The sequence below is a fragment of the Centropristis striata genome, chromosome 23 (assembly GCF_030273125.1).
Source record: "Centropristis striata isolate RG_2023a ecotype Rhode Island chromosome 23, C.striata_1.0, whole genome shotgun sequence".
Taxonomy (NCBI): domain Eukaryota; kingdom Metazoa; phylum Chordata; class Actinopteri; order Perciformes; family Serranidae; genus Centropristis; species Centropristis striata.
The window spans coordinates 29,553,716-29,570,319 of NC_081539.1; the positions used below are offsets into that span (position 1 = coordinate 29,553,716).

General features: G+C 37.9%; 1 protein-coding gene and 1 long non-coding RNA gene across 3 annotated transcripts in view; one reads left to right on the forward strand and one right to left on the reverse strand.

Moving 5' to 3' along the window:
• Window positions 1–16,604, forward strand: part of LOC131962481 (receptor activity-modifying protein 3-like) — a 56,171-nt gene that overhangs the window by 33,994 nt on the left and 5,573 nt on the right. For both annotated transcript variants that reach the window (XM_059327495.1, XM_059327496.1), the window contains 2 exons: window positions 6,117–6,146; window positions 6,935–7,091. In XM_059327495.1, coding sequence (XP_059183478.1) covers window positions 6,117–6,146; window positions 6,935–7,091 — 187 coding nt within the window. The remainder of the gene's footprint in view (window positions 1–6,116; window positions 6,147–6,934; window positions 7,092–16,604) is intronic.
• On the reverse strand, window positions 3,985–5,896 carry LOC131962493 (uncharacterized). Its single transcript, XR_009389932.1, has 3 exons — window positions 5,849–5,896; window positions 5,677–5,734; window positions 3,985–4,050 (listed from the first exon to the last, which is right to left on the reverse strand). It is a non-coding gene; the product is annotated as an uncharacterized LOC131962493 (long non-coding RNA).

Here is a 16,604-nt window from a genome sequence, read left to right on the forward strand (position 1 = left end):
TTGCCCACCCCTGACATAGACTATTTCTTGGCTCGGAGCTGTGACTTCCTTGAGTCTTGTGGTCCCTTTTACCCCTTTTTGACCAAGGCAGTTCCAGGCCCGGTTCAGAGCCGGTGCCTAATCTCAAACCAGTTCCTCGCTTTTCTACAGCCAAAGAACCGGCTCAAAGCCAGGAAAACGTTTCGTGTTTGGATTCCAATGTCGGCTTGTATCAATGTCCCATGATTTTTCTTCAGGTGATCAAATAACTCCAACACAATGCTAATGCTAATGCTAATGCTGCTCTGTATCTGTTGGTTGTGTACAGTAAATGGTCTTCAAGCAGCCAAAACCTTCAGTTGAGACTTAATAAAGTTGGCTGTAAAGGTCACCCCACTGACATTGAACCTGCTAATTAAATCCAGAGTGCTTTTGATTTGGCACTGACACACACCAGGATGGGAACTGTTGGAATTCATACTCATACACTGTATAAATCAACCAAATCTCCCACATACACACTCAGTCACAGTGATGCCAATTCTGTCTGTGTTCACTTTATAACAGAGTAGTTTTATTTTCTCCCCCCTGCTGTTGTGCAGAGATGCTGAAAGGAATCCTGCTGCTAGACTGTTGTTATCAGTTATTCTCATCAGTTGCTCCATCCTGCTTGTGTTTAATTCACTATATTACTATAATAACAACAGTTAAGTCTTGTTGGTGGGTCACTTTGTCAACAACATACACTGCAAAAGAGCCAACTTGTATTTTTTGGCCTAAAACAGTGATTTAAGTTGGTAAAACTTGGAAATATAAACTATTGACATTTAGGGCAATAATGTAAGTTAGCACAACAAAGGAAGCCAGTTGTCTGCTCAAAAACAAGTTGGTGAGTTGTTGTTACTTATATCTTTAAGTTGGGGTTCACAACAAGGGACAATAGTTCTGATAACTCTTATTTCTTTGTTGTGAAATTCGGTCATTAGCGAAAGCTAGCGGCTAACTGATGCTAGCGGCTAATTGATGAGATTATCACATGAGATTATAACATGAGATTATCCTCATATTTATTCATCACTGAGATTATTAGTAGTAGTGATTTCAATAGTAATTGGTAAGATTATTCGCCCTATCTAGTTGAAACATTTCAATGAAATATTGGAAACTAAATGATTATTTGAGGATTTTAAAAATAGTGTTGGATGTTAAGCATTAAAAGATATTGCCAGCTTCTTTCTTTCTGTTGCCCAGGTCTCTAAAAGACAAACAGTAACTTATTAGAAAGTGTTGCAGCTACATAATAACCTGTAAAATGTCCAGACCGTGCACGTATCTTTCTTCTAATGTTGTTGCAGAGCTTGTGCTATCGTAAGTGGTTTGTTATCAAAGAGTACACATGGGATATTTGCTTTTGCTGATTCCTGCCGCACAGGAGCTTATGTACTCAAGAAGTATTTATGTTGGACGTTATATATGAGATGTTATTTTTGGACTGCCTTGCATGGGGCTTATTGTCAAGAGAAATGAAATGCAAGAGGAGACCTGTGGGAACTAGAGGGCTGAAAGCCAAGTTTTGTAGTCAGAAATTGAAACTTTTAAAGTGCAATCTTTAGAGTGCTCTGTAATTTGCCAGAATATTTAATTTGATGTATTGATTAGCAGACACAAAGGGGATATTTCTCGTGGTCTTGAGAAAAGATTTTCTGTCCGTGTACGCCTTGAAGAGAAGACAGGAAGTGGATTTAATGTCTTAAGATAACAATAGAGAAAGAGATGAGCGTATGCTTGGTGACCTCGGGCTAGCTCAGGGATTCAGAGCAGAGCCCTTTGCTGTCTGTTCAATCTAATAAAGCCGAGGGAGACTTGTCTGTCACCTTCATAACTCCTTCTGAAACAGACAATCCATGTCATCTTTTAAAGTTTTAGGCTTTTAAAGCTTTTCCCAGCTTTTTTTTATGTTGAAACCCAATACTGACTACTTATGGTATTGTACATTTGTGCTCTTTTCTTGAAATGCAGCAACTCACTTCAGTTTTCCAAGGCTTTTTGTAAAATGTATGTCACTAACTGGAGTAAAAGTACAGCACGGAGCATTGCACATCACAGCAACACGTTCTCAGCCAACTCTTCACATACTGAAGCATTGTGTCTGAAATGGATGCACATCTAAGTCCATTGCTTTGGTTTTGGATGTGTCGAGGATAGCAAGTCACTTCCCACTAATTACATGCAAAGTGGCTTTTCAAACCGAGGCAATAAAACAACTTGGCTAAGGTTAGGGTAAAAGAAAAGGGTTGGGCTTAAAAACATCTACTTCTACCCTTAACTACTGGACACAGTCACACAGGTTGACTTGGCTCTTGGTGTCACATGGGACATGAACACCATCTCATGGGTCAAAGTCCTTGGTTTGTTTGACCCATGCATCAGACTGCTTTACATTAGTTTACATTAGAGTCAAGGAAAAAGCTTATACGTGTGACAAATGGCCATGACAAATCATCTGTACCAGGGTGGGAATTTCACGACGGCCACGACGGCCATGGTCGTCGTTGCCCCACACTCTGGCCTTGATGCCCTGTGAAAAAATGTTAAATTTACGGCCAAGGTGGCCTTTGCGCCCCTGTCAAAGTTCCAGTAAACACAAAGCTAACCCGACCCACTCCCCGTCCTTCGAGAAGTGTGCCCATCAACACATGGCTCATTTGAATATTCTAATGAGCCATGTGTTGATGCAGCACAGGTAAGCTAGCGGGACAAGCTGTTTTGATATGTTGTGACTGAAGTATGTGGTAGTATTTGACAGAGCTTAACATTTACGTTTTTATAGAAAGTACTATTGATAGGTAATTACCATTGTATTTGCCAATTTAAAGTCGACTCGTTAACGTTACATTTTTGCGTCATGAAAACTAGCGATAGCTAGCTAGTTGGGATAGCGCTAACGTCTTCCCTACCTCAGGAACAAGGGCTCCACATTTAGCTGATGTAAATTTCACCTCAGCAGGTTCCTTTTTATGGCAGGAGGAGGCATTTCTCTTTCCTTACTCTTAGATGAACTCAGGCAGGAGATTCATTTTGCCATCTTTTCAAAACAGGTTCATTTGTCATTTTCCAAAAAGGTCCTTTCTAATATATTTAATATATTGTGCATTAATGTTTATTGGTGATTGAGAATGTTAAGGTATTAATCTGAAAGGTAAAACCAGCGTAATTTAACCAAACAGCCTTTATGCCCTGTCATGTGGCCTTTGTGCCCTTAAAATAAGTGTGAACAGGAAGGCCAAATGGCCTTGCCCCTAAAATGACAAAATTCCAAGCCTGGTCTGTACATGACAAACTGAGAATAGACTTGGCTGACACAGACAGTATTTGACAGAAGCCATCATAATTTACATTCAGATTATCCGTGCAGTTAATTAAGACTTGTGGGTACCTATAGAATCCACTTTCATGGATTAGATATCTTGAGGATAGAGGTCAAGGGACTCCTTTGAAAATGGCCTGTCAGTATTTCCCTCGCCAAATTTTTGCATAACTTAGAAGATTTTCTAGTTTCATATGATACCAGTATCTTTAAACCTTAAAGCTTGGGGCCATCTAAATGCTAGGAATAACCCAAACCAAGATCTTTTCTTGAACCTAAGCAAGTAGTTTTGTTGTACAAACAAACCCAAGTTGTTTTTATTTGAATTCACAACAATAACCATGTGTTTAAACCATGCATTCCCATCAGATCATGTTGCCTAACCATTTTCTACATTTTTATTAAAATCTTGTCAGGGTGAGACACCATAAACAACTGATTAAAGTACAGCAAAAATAAAACCAGACCAGGACAGAAAAGGTAAAATAATCTCATCCCATCACAAACACTCCACCTCCAAACATCCTCACATGCTCAGAAAGGGAAGTCTATATTTAGCACGCTAACTTGGTAACAGTCTTTATCCTGCAGGGCGTCTTTCAAAGTGATCCTCTACTTTGTAAGCGTGGCACTTCAAAGGAAGAAACACCTTCCTGTGCAGCAGCACATTTAGCTTCGGCCATCCGTAACATCACTGCTGCCGTCTGCAGAGGTTTGGATCAAAGAACAGGAGGGAGAGAAGGGGAATTAAAAGTTGTTATGATGGATGCACTTTTGTGTTCATGAGTTCTATTGGAGTAATCTCTCCTTAGCTGTAATTTTTCATTATCACTCCATCTCAGTTTTTCTCCTTCCTTCCTTCTTTACCTCTGCTGGCTGTTCAACGAAAGACTGATCATATGGAAACTAGAACACAGTGCATGACACAAATAATGGATTTTCAATTATTATTTGCCTCTGTGTTCTTATGTGTCATAAATAAACTGCTCCAATCAATCAAAACAACACACAGTTGTGTGTGAACATGTTTTTCTTGGCTGTTTGTTGTCTGTAGTCCAAACATGAGGCTGAATGAAGGCACAGCAGAAAGTAAAGGACCCTCACCTCCTCTCAAAACAAACCCAGATACTGGAAAGACATTTTACTATGAATGAATGAAGTGACAGCATGCTAGCTGTTTTATGAGACAGCTAATATGCTGCAGTCATGCTGTCCGCATACTGCAAAAAAGCCAACTTGTATTTTTTTGGCCTAAAACAGTGATTTAAGTTGGTAAAACTTGGAAATATAAATGATTGACATTTAGGGCAATAATGTAAGTTAGCACAACAAAGGAAGCCAGTTGTCTGCTCAAAAACAAGTTTGTGAGTTGTTGTTACTTATATCTTTAAGTTGGGGTTCACAACAAGGGACAATAGTTCTGCTAACTCTTATTTTTTTGTTGTGAAATTCGGTCATTAGCGAAAGCTAGCGGCTAACTGATGCTAGCGGCTAACTGATGCTAGCGGCTAACTGATGCTAGCGGCTAACTGATGCTAGCGGCTAACTGATGCTAGTGGCTAACTGATGCTAGCGGCGCTGCTTGTTACAGCTACAAGAGTAGCCATTAGCGTATCAATGCTAACTCAAAATTGTGGTCACAACATTAGCTGACATTTCATAGCAGCGTTACAATCGTGCCAGAGAAATTCAGAGTTGAGCAAACTCAAAAACAAAAATTAAAATATTTAGTTTAATTGTCCAACTTAAAATTTTATCGAAGTTTGTTGCCTTGAAATTTTGAGTTCACCCAACTTTTCTTTTTTTGCAGTGCAGATTGCCCCATTTCCTGAGTTGGGAAGTTGTTTGTCTGACACTACAAAGAAGATGTGATGTTTTTTTTGTTCAGAGCATTCAAACAACACATTGATAGTTTTTAACCACTAAAATATTGCTTTATCTGAATTGTTTTCTGTGTTAGTTGTGATAAATAACTATTCTAACTATTCTAGTATTACAAATTACATGTGAGCAAAACAATTACATGCAATATGTCAATTCAGTTTTTTTTATTAATCAAGACAACAACAAGACAAACATTGTGCAAAAACATTTTCCCAGACTGACAGACAGAGAGCGTTTATATTAGTTTCTCTTTGTCAGGAACTAAGTTTCCAGACAGCACGGCTAGGAGCTAAATGCTAATGTTAAAATGCCCCCAATTAATAGCTCTAACATTTGATGTTGTTGTTGTTGTTGTTGCTGTTGTTGTTTGGCTGCTAGGATGGCTGAAAATGCAAGGCCATGTTTATGTAGTTTTCCAGGATGGCGTGTTAAAAAGTGTTCTTTACCTTGTCTGCAGCTCTTCATCCAACAGCTCACTGTGGTTATCTCCTGTTCAATTACTCCCTGCATTGTTTAAAACAGATCCACTGAGAATTAATTAAGTGATAAAAGATGCAAAGAGCAGCAGTTGTTGCTACCTTGTTATAAAACACAGTGCAGCAGCAACAGTTGCTTCACCTATCCACAGCTTTTAATGTGCAAAAAAAGAAATGGGAAGTTAAAATTTGCAGTAACTCAACGCAAAAGATTCAGTTCAAATGAGAGGATTCTGATTCATGATTGATTTTGAATCCAAAAACTATTGACTAGTTCATCGAACAGTGAACTGAGAGGGCCAAAGGTCACAAAGAGATGCAGAAATGTAATTTATCTATCAAGTAACAAATAAATGATTATTAATTCAGTATATTAAACATGAATGACCTCTTATTTTGTTTCTTTACAGTCAATGCCTTGATGATGAGAGGGTTGTCAGGTAAGCATATCTATCGATCGATCCATCCATGTTCATTTCATTTATAATATAAATAAGGTGAAACTGTCAGTCTCTGGTCTATAAAACTGACTATTCCAAGAATGTATTGTGTGAAAATTAAACTCATGATAGACAGTTTGAAAAACAGCTTTTTTTCATACTCAACATAATGAGAAAAAGAAAAATGTCATGCATAATAATACAAGAGTAGAAGTTAGTCGATCCATCTTTGTCACCTTTCATTGCCGTTTCTCTCCCGTCAGGACTATTTATCAGCAACCTGGTCTCTCAGGAATCCGTGAAATAGCCACGGAATCACTCAAATTTCCGTGAAACTGACACGGATTTCGCAACAATGCAAGTTAATGACAGTCATATCCCGTGGCTATTCCATGGATATTTGTTCCTATTGGTTTGTTCCAAGTCACGTGACTTTCAAGGTCCTGGCGGTTCTCTCATTTTTAGTGGAAAAATCAATATTTTAACTTAGTTTCTGCATAAAAATGGATTTTGATCACATTTCTATCGAGAAATATATGTTTTATTTTCTAAATATTCACTCAGTGAATGTACATAATCACTTTGTATGTTGGAATAGCCACGGGATATGACTGTCATTAACTTGCATTGTAGCGAAATCCGTGTCAGTTTCACGGAAATTTGAGTGATTCCGTGGCTATTCCACGGGTTTTGAGTTAAGCGAATCCGTGGCTATTTCACGGATTCCTGTGAGACCAGGTTCTTATCACACACTAACCAGCATGTGACCTGTCTCTCTGTCCCCTCAGCCACCGACAGCTTCAACATCGAGCCCACTCCCCCCCGGCCAGGGATCTGCAACGAGTCCCGTCTGCAGTGGGAGGTGGAGGTCTGTGGGGAGAACTTCAAGCGGGACATGGGACACATAGACCCACAGTACTGGTGTAACCTCACACACTTCATCAGGTACAACCAAATGTATATGTATGTCTAAATGAAACCAAAAACATGTCCAGCAGGACTGTGATTGACTGAAATTGGGGAGAAATTAACAACATCTGCTTACTTTCTGGGTTTCATTTGCTCTCTATTGCATAATTACATCTTCCATATGGAAATGAAGAACCTGGTCTCACAGAAATCCGTGAAATAGCCACGGATTTCGCTTAACTCAAAATCCGTGGAATAGCCACGGAATCGCTCAAATATCCGTGAAACTGACACGGATTTCGCTACAATGCAAGTTAATGACAGTCATATCCCATGGCTATTCCATGGATATTTGTTCCTATTGGTTTGTTCCAAGTCACGTGACTTTCAAGGTTCTGGCTGTCAGAACAAAAAACATGGCGGACAGTTCTCTCATTATTAGTGAAAAAAATCAATATTTTGACTTAGTTTCTGCATAAAAATGGATTTTGATCACATTTTCTAGCAAGGAATATATGTTTTATTTTCTAAATATTCACTCAGTGAATGTACATAATCACTTTGTATGTTGGAATAGTCACGGGATATGACTGTAATTAACTTGCATTGTAGCGAAATCCGTGTCAGTTTCACGGAAATTTGGGCGATTCCGTGGCTATTCCACGGATTTTGAGTTAAGCGAAATCCGTGGCTATTTCACGGATTTCTGTGAGACCAGGTAGGAAACTAACAAATGTGCTGATTCAAACCCAAACCACAATCTTTTCCTAAACCTAACCAGGTTGTTTTGTTGCCTAAACTTAACCAAGCTGTTATAATAACAATATGTTTTAAAACTGTGACCGTTATGTTCAGATGTGAGGACGTGATGATCTCTATTAGGGTTTTGGAACAATCAACCTATATAGTCGTATGGGTTAGAGGAGGCAAAGGGCATTCATTTAGACACACACACACACACACACACACACACACCAACAAGTTCTCCAACAGAAATGGCAGGAGATGTCGTGTGTCAGTACCACACATTACGGCAGGTATCACGGCTCGCGTTTCACAGCACAAATTAGTAGCGTGGGCTGACTTGCCACTACACTGCAAAAACAAACAAACAACAACAACAAACTTCGATAAAATTTTAAGTTGGACAATTAAACTTAATATTTTAAGTTTTGTTTTTGAGTTTAACTGATAACTGATGCTAGCGGCTAACTGATGCTAGCAGCTAACTGATGCTAGCGGCGCTGCCTGTTACAGCTACAAGAGTTGCCATTAGCGTATCAATGCTAACTCAAAATTGTGGTCGCAACATTAGCTGACATTTCGTAGCAGCGTTACAATCGTGCTAATTCAGCACATTGCAGAAGTAAAGTTTAATTAATTAAAGTTATTACAATGTAAATGTCTTACAGTTGAGTTGACAAAAATCTGAATTCAGAGTTGAGCAAACTCAAAAAACAAAACTTAAAATATTTAGTTTAATTGTCCAACTTAAAATTGTATCGAAGTTTGTTGCCTTGAAATTTTGAGTTCACCCAACTTTTCTTTTTTTGCAGTGTAGAGACTGTAATCCATCTCTGCAGCTGGTTGGTGTCTGTGGGTGGGAGAACAGCTGGGGGTTTGCTTCCCAACAGCAGAAATGTTTCTTTAGAAGCATCTGAGCCCTGACCACCCATCTGCATCTATCTTTATCCAGCGTTTCACCTCATTCCTTCCACTCACCTTTGACCCCTGACTGCAGAGCCAGGAGGGGAGGGAGAGCGCCATGAGACCTGAGGTTTCTTGTGAAATAGCATACGCATGGGAGCTTAAATTCAACGTCAAATCATAAGTAATAAAAAATCTGAGTCAATGATTTGTGGAAATAATTTCATTTTGATTCTGGGAAGAACCAACAGCTTCATCCATCAGTCATGCTCCTTCTGTTTTTCCTTTTAACAGTTATTTCTTTCCAGGAAAATCCGTCACGCTGTTTTCCAGCAACACTTTTACACAAACACAGTTTCACAGTTTCCAACATGGTCTCACAGGAATCCGTGAAATAGCCACGGATTCGCTTAACTCAAAATCCGTGGAATAGCCACGGAATCACTCAAATTTCCGTGAAACTGACATGAATATCGCTACAATGCAAGTTAATGACAGTCATATCCCGTGGCTATTCCAACATACAAAGTGATTATGTACATTCACTGAGTGAATATTTAGAAAATAAAACATATATTTCTCGCTAGAAATGTGATCAAAATCCATTTTTATGCAGAAACAAAGTCAAAATATTGATTTTTCCACTAAAAATGAGAGAACTGTCCGCCATGTTTTTTGTTCTGACCTTGAAAGTCACGTGACTTGGAACAAACCAATAGGAACAAATATCCATGGAATAGCCACGGGATATGACTGTCATTAACTTGCATTGTAGCGAAATCCGTGTCAGTTTCACGGAAATTTGAGTGATTCCGTGGCTATTCCACGGATTTTGAGTTAAGCGAAATCCGTGGCTATTTCACGGATTCCTGTGAGACCAGGTTCACAGTTTTACACTCTTATTTCAGTGAATTTAAATTAAAGGAAATGCAAAAAAGTGAGAAGATGAGCTTTGGGATAAGATCAACCACATGAAGAGAAACATGAAGCACATGGTGGCAGATGGTTGACTCCAGGCGTTCTGGTCAGAGTAAACATCTGGAAGGCCAGTTAGCAGCTGACACAAGAATTCAGATGATCCACTGCCATCTATCGGCCTGGCTGTCAGCCATCTTTGTTTGGCAAGTCTTAATGAAGACTGGAGACGTGACACCGAAGTGAGGAATGCCATTTCAAAATGTAAACAGCAATAGTACACTGTAAAAAATATTTGTAGAAATGACAGTAAAACACTGTCAAATTACATCAGAAATAGGTTGTGAAATTAAACATTGTACATCACCGTAGTAGATACTTTCAATGACTGTAAATCAAAGAATAGCATAAAACTTTAATTCCTGCTGTCATAAACTGTAGGAAACACACATTTTTGCTGTAAAAAATATAACATTTTCATGTAAAATTAATGGAGAATTACCATGATGACACAATTACCCTTAAAAGTAATGGGAATATCCAGTATACATTACAGTTTTTGCTTATATTTACATTTACATAAACTCACTGTATTTTTTACAGTGAAGTTCTGGCAACCACAGCTGCCGGTATTTTACCGTAAATTAAAGTTTTTTTCTTTTTACAGTGTATTTATAGTATTAGTAACAGTAGTAATACTACTCTTATTAAATAGCATTTAAAGTATTAGATCAATTTATATCATAAATGCTTTGTAAACATGTGTTGTGTTCATTTCTTTTCTGATCACACAGATTGAAAGAAACAATAATTGGATAACAAATAAGAAAACTGTAGTGTAATGGTTTGTGAAATTAGATTTAGGCATTTAACGCCAAAGCTACCAAAGTTAAAGCTCCTATAGTCAATATTAATATATGGATCATGGGACTACTTGTATTTGAAATGGATTGCTCATAGTGACAAACAGGGAATTATCACCCAACTCTGCAGTTTTCTGCAGGTAAATGAAGCGTTTTAGCATCTTTTGGCTCATTTTTTTGGTTGTCTAGCTCACAACTTTACTGTTTGGTTCAACTTCCACTGTGGGCTTGTAACAGAGTGTCACGTCTTTTACATTATAAAGTGCATAAAGTCCAAAGGAAATTTCAAGCGGTGTGAAGTCAAAGTACAAGCAGGTCTTTTCTGAAATCATTGAATTCATGACAGATCCTAACTGGAGTGAAAGTGTGCTACAAATCTGTGGAAGTGAACAATGGAAATTCATAAAAGAAAATGTGATCACACCTCCCAAAGTAAGGTGCTAATTGAAAAAGGCAGAGAGTGATCCTCCACAGACAGTCTGACAGTTAAAGGCAGTGTGATTGTGTCTGAACAGAGGAAATGTTGATGTACAATACTGTTTGACTTTCACTGTGAGAATGACAGATAGTCCTGTCTTCTTTCTCTCTTCCCTGCTGCTTTCAATAGAAATATCATAACACAGGACTGTCAGAATGTCAGAGTGTTTTAAAAAAAAATCCTTTTTAGCACTTGTTTGAAAATACAGGCTGTGTTCTCTACATTTTCTTCATAGTTCATAATGCTTATTCACTCAAAACCGTAGTATAAGAAGCAGGTTTCAAAGAGTCAGAACCACCTTTAATCAAAAGCTGATCTGTAAATTATATCTGACATACACTACCGGTCAAAAGTTTTAGAACACACCAACTTTTCCAGAATTTAATTGAAAATTATGCAGTTCAATGTCTCAGTGAGCTCTGAAATGAATGCACATTTGCAACATTTAAAATTCTTTATTGAGCATGATAGTGTTTTGAAAGTAAAAAAAAAGATTCAAAATCACATTTTATGTTGGACTAAATGACTAAAAAAAGACACAAAATGACCAAAAAAAGACACAAAATTACAAAAAAAGACACCAAAAGACACAAAATGGCTAAAAAAAGACACAAAATGACTTACAAAGACATGAAAAGAATTAAAAAATGGACAAAATAGCCCAAGACTCCATAGAGTTAAGTTGTTAACCCATTTCTTGTTCCCTGAAAAAGGCCTTCTTGTATAATTCTGAAATGTAAATTATCTTTCAGTTTTGGTTAAGCTTACCTTTTTTTATTTACCTCTGGCAGTTCACCACTTACCTTTGTACCCTTTCAAGCTGTTCATTTGACTTGAACTGCTTGAATTTCAATAAAAAACTGGAAAAATTGGGGTGTTCTAAAACTTTTGACCGGTAGTGTACCAAATGTGATTTAAAGAAGAAACACTATATAAACAATGACTTTTCAAAGTGTAGCAGGAAACACAGCTTGACTCTTTTTCTTTCCAGGAACCTTGCCTGCATGCGTCCACTTTTTTTTTTTTTTTTACGAGAGGAGTGATTAATTTGAGCGTTCTGTGTACGATCCTTCACATACATGACTGAGGAGGATACAGAGACTTTCTCAGCAGTGGTTTACTTTAGAGCCTGGAAGAAGGTGATAAGAAGGCGAGGGAGAGAGAGAGAGAGAGAGAGAGAGAGAGAAAGAGAGGGAGAGCAGAGGCTCCAGAGGAACCAGAGAGTGGTGAGAAGGATCGGCTAGGAAAGCGAGGGGCCTCGTGTTTAAACAAGCAGCGACCCCTGCAAAGCTTCCTCTCTCTGACAAATGAGCCGTGGCTCTCTGCAGTGATAGCTGCTGACCAACATGAATGTTATTGTTTGAAATGAGCTCGCCGGGCCACAATAACCAGCATAAACAGACCACTAAGAGGCTGTGTGTGTGTGTGTGATTGCTTCAAGGTTTGAATTGAAGTTGTACTATTTTTGTGTCACAATTATAGAATTGGCTTCTTATAAAAGTATCTAATTTTTATTGTTTTTTTTTTAAAAGTAGGTCCCCATTAGTCACCAAATAATCTGTGTGAAATATGCTAATTCATGTAAATGATGTACCCTGAAAGCAGGTTTACTGGTTTTTCCGGATGTCCCCATAAAGCCTGATTAAAACATCACTTCATCATTTTAGAGGTTTGAAAGCGTGTATAGGCTAACTAAGCTATGGCAAGTTTACTCAATTTTTTTCAGCTCTCTACAACCTCTAGAAAGGGTGGTCCCCATAAGTGATGATTAACACTGGAGTCCCCATTATATATGAAAACCAGTGTGTGTGTGTGTGTGTGTGTGTGTGTGTGTGTGTGTGTACGTGCATTTAAACACTTCAATCATTTCCCTCTAATAACATATTGATTTTCTGCCCGGTGCAGTTTACAGCTCCGCGAGTAGCCAGTCTTTAACGCTGAGCACACAGGAACAGAGGAACAGTGGTGTTGGCCTATCTGGACTATAATAATCAACATATATTCACTATTAGGAATTATCCTACATCCCTGTGCAGACCAGATGCTGCTCTAAAGTCATCAGCGTTTTTTCTTCTGCTGCTAATGACAACTAATTGGCCATTTAGATGAGCAAGACTCATTTTAAGTGGGTTATGTGTTCCACAGAACTGGCAGGAGACTGTTAGCAACAACCACAGAGCAGCCAGCCATAGAGGAAGAGGACTTAATGGTTTAAATCACAGAATAATGCACTGAATGCACAAAGACACACTGCAAAAAAGCCAACTTGTATTTTTTGGCCTGAAACAGTGATTTAAGTTGGTAAAACTTGTAAATATAAATTATTGACATTTAGGGCAATAATGTAAGTTAGCACAACAAAGGAAGCCAGTTGTCTGCTCAAAAACAAGTTGGTGAGTTGTTGTTACTTATATCTTTAAGTTGGGGTTCACAACAAGGGACAATAGTTCTGATAACTCTTATTTCTTTGTTGTGAAATTCGGTCATTAGCGAAAGCTAGCGGCTAACTGATGCTAGCGACTAACTGATGCTAGCGGCTAACTGATGCTAGCGGCTAACTGATGCTAGCGGCGCTGCTTGTTACAGCTACAAGAGTAGCCATTAGCGTATCAATGCTAACTCAAAATTGTGGTCACAACATTAGCTGACATTTCATAGCGCCGTTACAATCGTGTTGAGTTGACAAAAATCTGCGTAAAAAAATGTGCATAAATTCCGGAAGTGAAGTAGTTATGAGGGTGATGTGAGCTAATCTTACATTAAAAAAACAGAAGTTACGTAAACAACGTAAGTTACATAAAAAGTAATTTACTTTTGTTTTTGTTTTCACACAGCACATGAAACCCATTCTGGGTGAAAGTCCGCCATTGGTTTCTGCCGTCTTGACGGTAATAATTTGCTTTTGAGTTTGGAGGGCCACACCAATCTATCCAACAAGAACATCCTACCCTTACACTGCAAAAAAAGAAAAGTTGGGTGAACTCAAAATTTCAAGGCAACAAACTTCAATAAAATTGTAAGTTGGACAATTAAACTAAATATTTTAAGTTTTGTTTTTGAGTCTGCTCAACTCTCAACTTCTGCAATGTGCTGAATTGGCACGATTGTAACGCCGCTATGAAATGTCAGCTAATGTTGCGAACACAATTTTGAGTTAGCATTGATACGCTAATGGCTACTCTTGTAGCTGTAACAAGCAGCGTCGCTAGCATCAGTTAGCCGCCAGCATCAGTTAGCCGCTAGCATCAGTTAGCCGCTAGCTTTCGCTAATGACCGAATTTCACCGCTTTCCCGCATTTCACAACAAAGAAATAAGAGTTATCAGAACTATTGTCCCTTGTTTTGAACCCCAACTTAAAGATATAAGTAACAACAACTCACCAACTTGTTTTTGAGCAGACAACTGGCTTCCTTTGTTGTGCTAACTTACATTATTACATAATTTATATTTCCAAGTTTTACCAACTTAAATCACTGTTTTAGGCCAAAAAATACAAGTTGGCTTTTTTGCAGTGTAGGGGTGAACATGCAGAACAGAGAAGTAGGGCTTAGTGAGTAATGGACCCAGGTCCAAAACAAATGTATGCTTTGCCTATTTGCTTAGTTGCTTGAATATGTTTGTGTTTATTTGTTTAATCTGATTCAGCGTTCAGCAGAACCATCGGTCTCAGAGGAAATGCAAACTATTGCTAAATGCTAAAATGGCCTATGAATAGAAGTTTCATTGTTTGTGTTAATGTGTGTGTCTGTTGTGTGAATGCAGCATTCAAATACTCAACCAGTCATGAGAAGCATCTTCACAAAAATGTAAATTAGAAGGTTTATGAAACAACCGTTTATAACACCATTAAGAAATATGAATGTGCAGAGTTTATCAGCTATTAACCATGTGGTGGGTTATCTTTCCCTCCAGAGCTACAAACCCCCGAGCTGTTTTATTGGTGGGAGCTTTAATGTCTCAGGGGGAGTTATGGAATGACATTCTGAGAGAAAAAGATGCTGTTTGGCATTGAAATGCTCATCTTAGACACTAAACATTGGCACAAAAGATAATCTTTCTATCTGTATGTCCTCAGAAATCACAAACAACATAGACTGTATCTTTGCTATATGCATGTGTGTGTGGTCCTCTTCACAGTTATATAATGTATTCATGCAACATTCTTCAGTAAATCAACTGTGAACCTGGTCAAGCTGTTGTGTGTTACCCTCTCAGCTGATTATTGTGTGTGAACCAGTTTGGAAACCTGTTAGCTGCTGTATTACAGCTCCAACAGTCTGTTACTCCCTCTAGTCCTGCATGCTGCATGTTCATCACTTCTGCCTGAGGCCTCTGATATACACTACCGGTCAAAAGTTTTAGAACACCCCAATTTTTCCAGTTTTTTATTGAAAATCAAGCAGTTCAAGTCAAATCAACAGCTCGAAAGGGTACAAAGGTAAGTGGTGAACTGCCAGAGGTAAATAAAAAAAGGTAAAATATAACATACATTTCAGAATTATACAAATAGGCCTTTTTCAGGGAACAAGAAATGGGTTAACAACTTAACTCTATGGAGTCTTGGGCTATTTTGTCCATTTTTGAATTCTTTTCATGTCTTTGTAAGTCATTTTGTGTCTTTTTTTGGTCATTTTGCGTCTTTTTTTGTCATTTTGTGTCTATTTTTGGTCATTTTGTGTCTTCTTTTAGTCATTTTGTGTCTTTTTTTTGTAATTTTTGTGTCTTTTTTTGGTCATTTTGTGTCTTTTTTTGTCATTTTGTGTCTTTTTTTGGTCATTTTGTGTCTTTTTTTAGTCATTTTGTGTCTTTTGGTGTCTTTTTTGTCATTTTGTGTCTTTTTTTGGTCATTTTGTGTCTTTTTTTAGTCATTTTGTCTTTTTTTGGTCATTTTGTGTCTTTTTATAGTCATTTTGTGTCTTTTGGTGTCTTTTTTTTCATTTTGTGTCTTTTTTTGGTCATTTTGTGTCTTTTTTTAGTCCTTTAGTCCAACATAAAATGTGATTTTGAATCTTTTTTTTACTTTCAAAACACTATCATGCTCAATAAAGAATTTTAAATGTTGCAAATGTGCATTAATTTCAGAGTACACTGAGACATTAAACTGCATCATTTTCAATTAAATTTTAGTATGTTCTAAAACTTTGACCAGTAGTGTATGTCCTATCAAGTTATTTATCTTGCTGTACTTTTTATTTTCTTCATTCTCCAAACTCTCCCTCGGCTACTAATTTCTCCAGTCCTCGACAGTGGCGTAAATCATATTGAGAAAGTTCATGCACATTACAAAAAGCCATAAAACTCTGCCGCTGAAAGCCGATATTAAGGCAAGTTTTCCCTTTCCTTGCATCTTTCAACATTAATCTGAATGGTGCTGAACTTGTTTTTCAGTTTCCACTTGAACATATGAGGCTTCCGCTCATATGCAATAATAAAGTATCACTGAGTTCAGATTTGACGGGAAGCTTTTCTCAGCAAAACCATTTTCTCATCACTGGCATGTGGTGCTCCATATGCACTGCACTATATATCTATATGAAGCATACACACAGTATATACGTCCCCAGACAGCAAGGTTTATGTGATTTACAGCACCTCAATAAAGATCCTTCAAAACAATGGCTCCAGTTTGACGTCAGAGCCTTCTT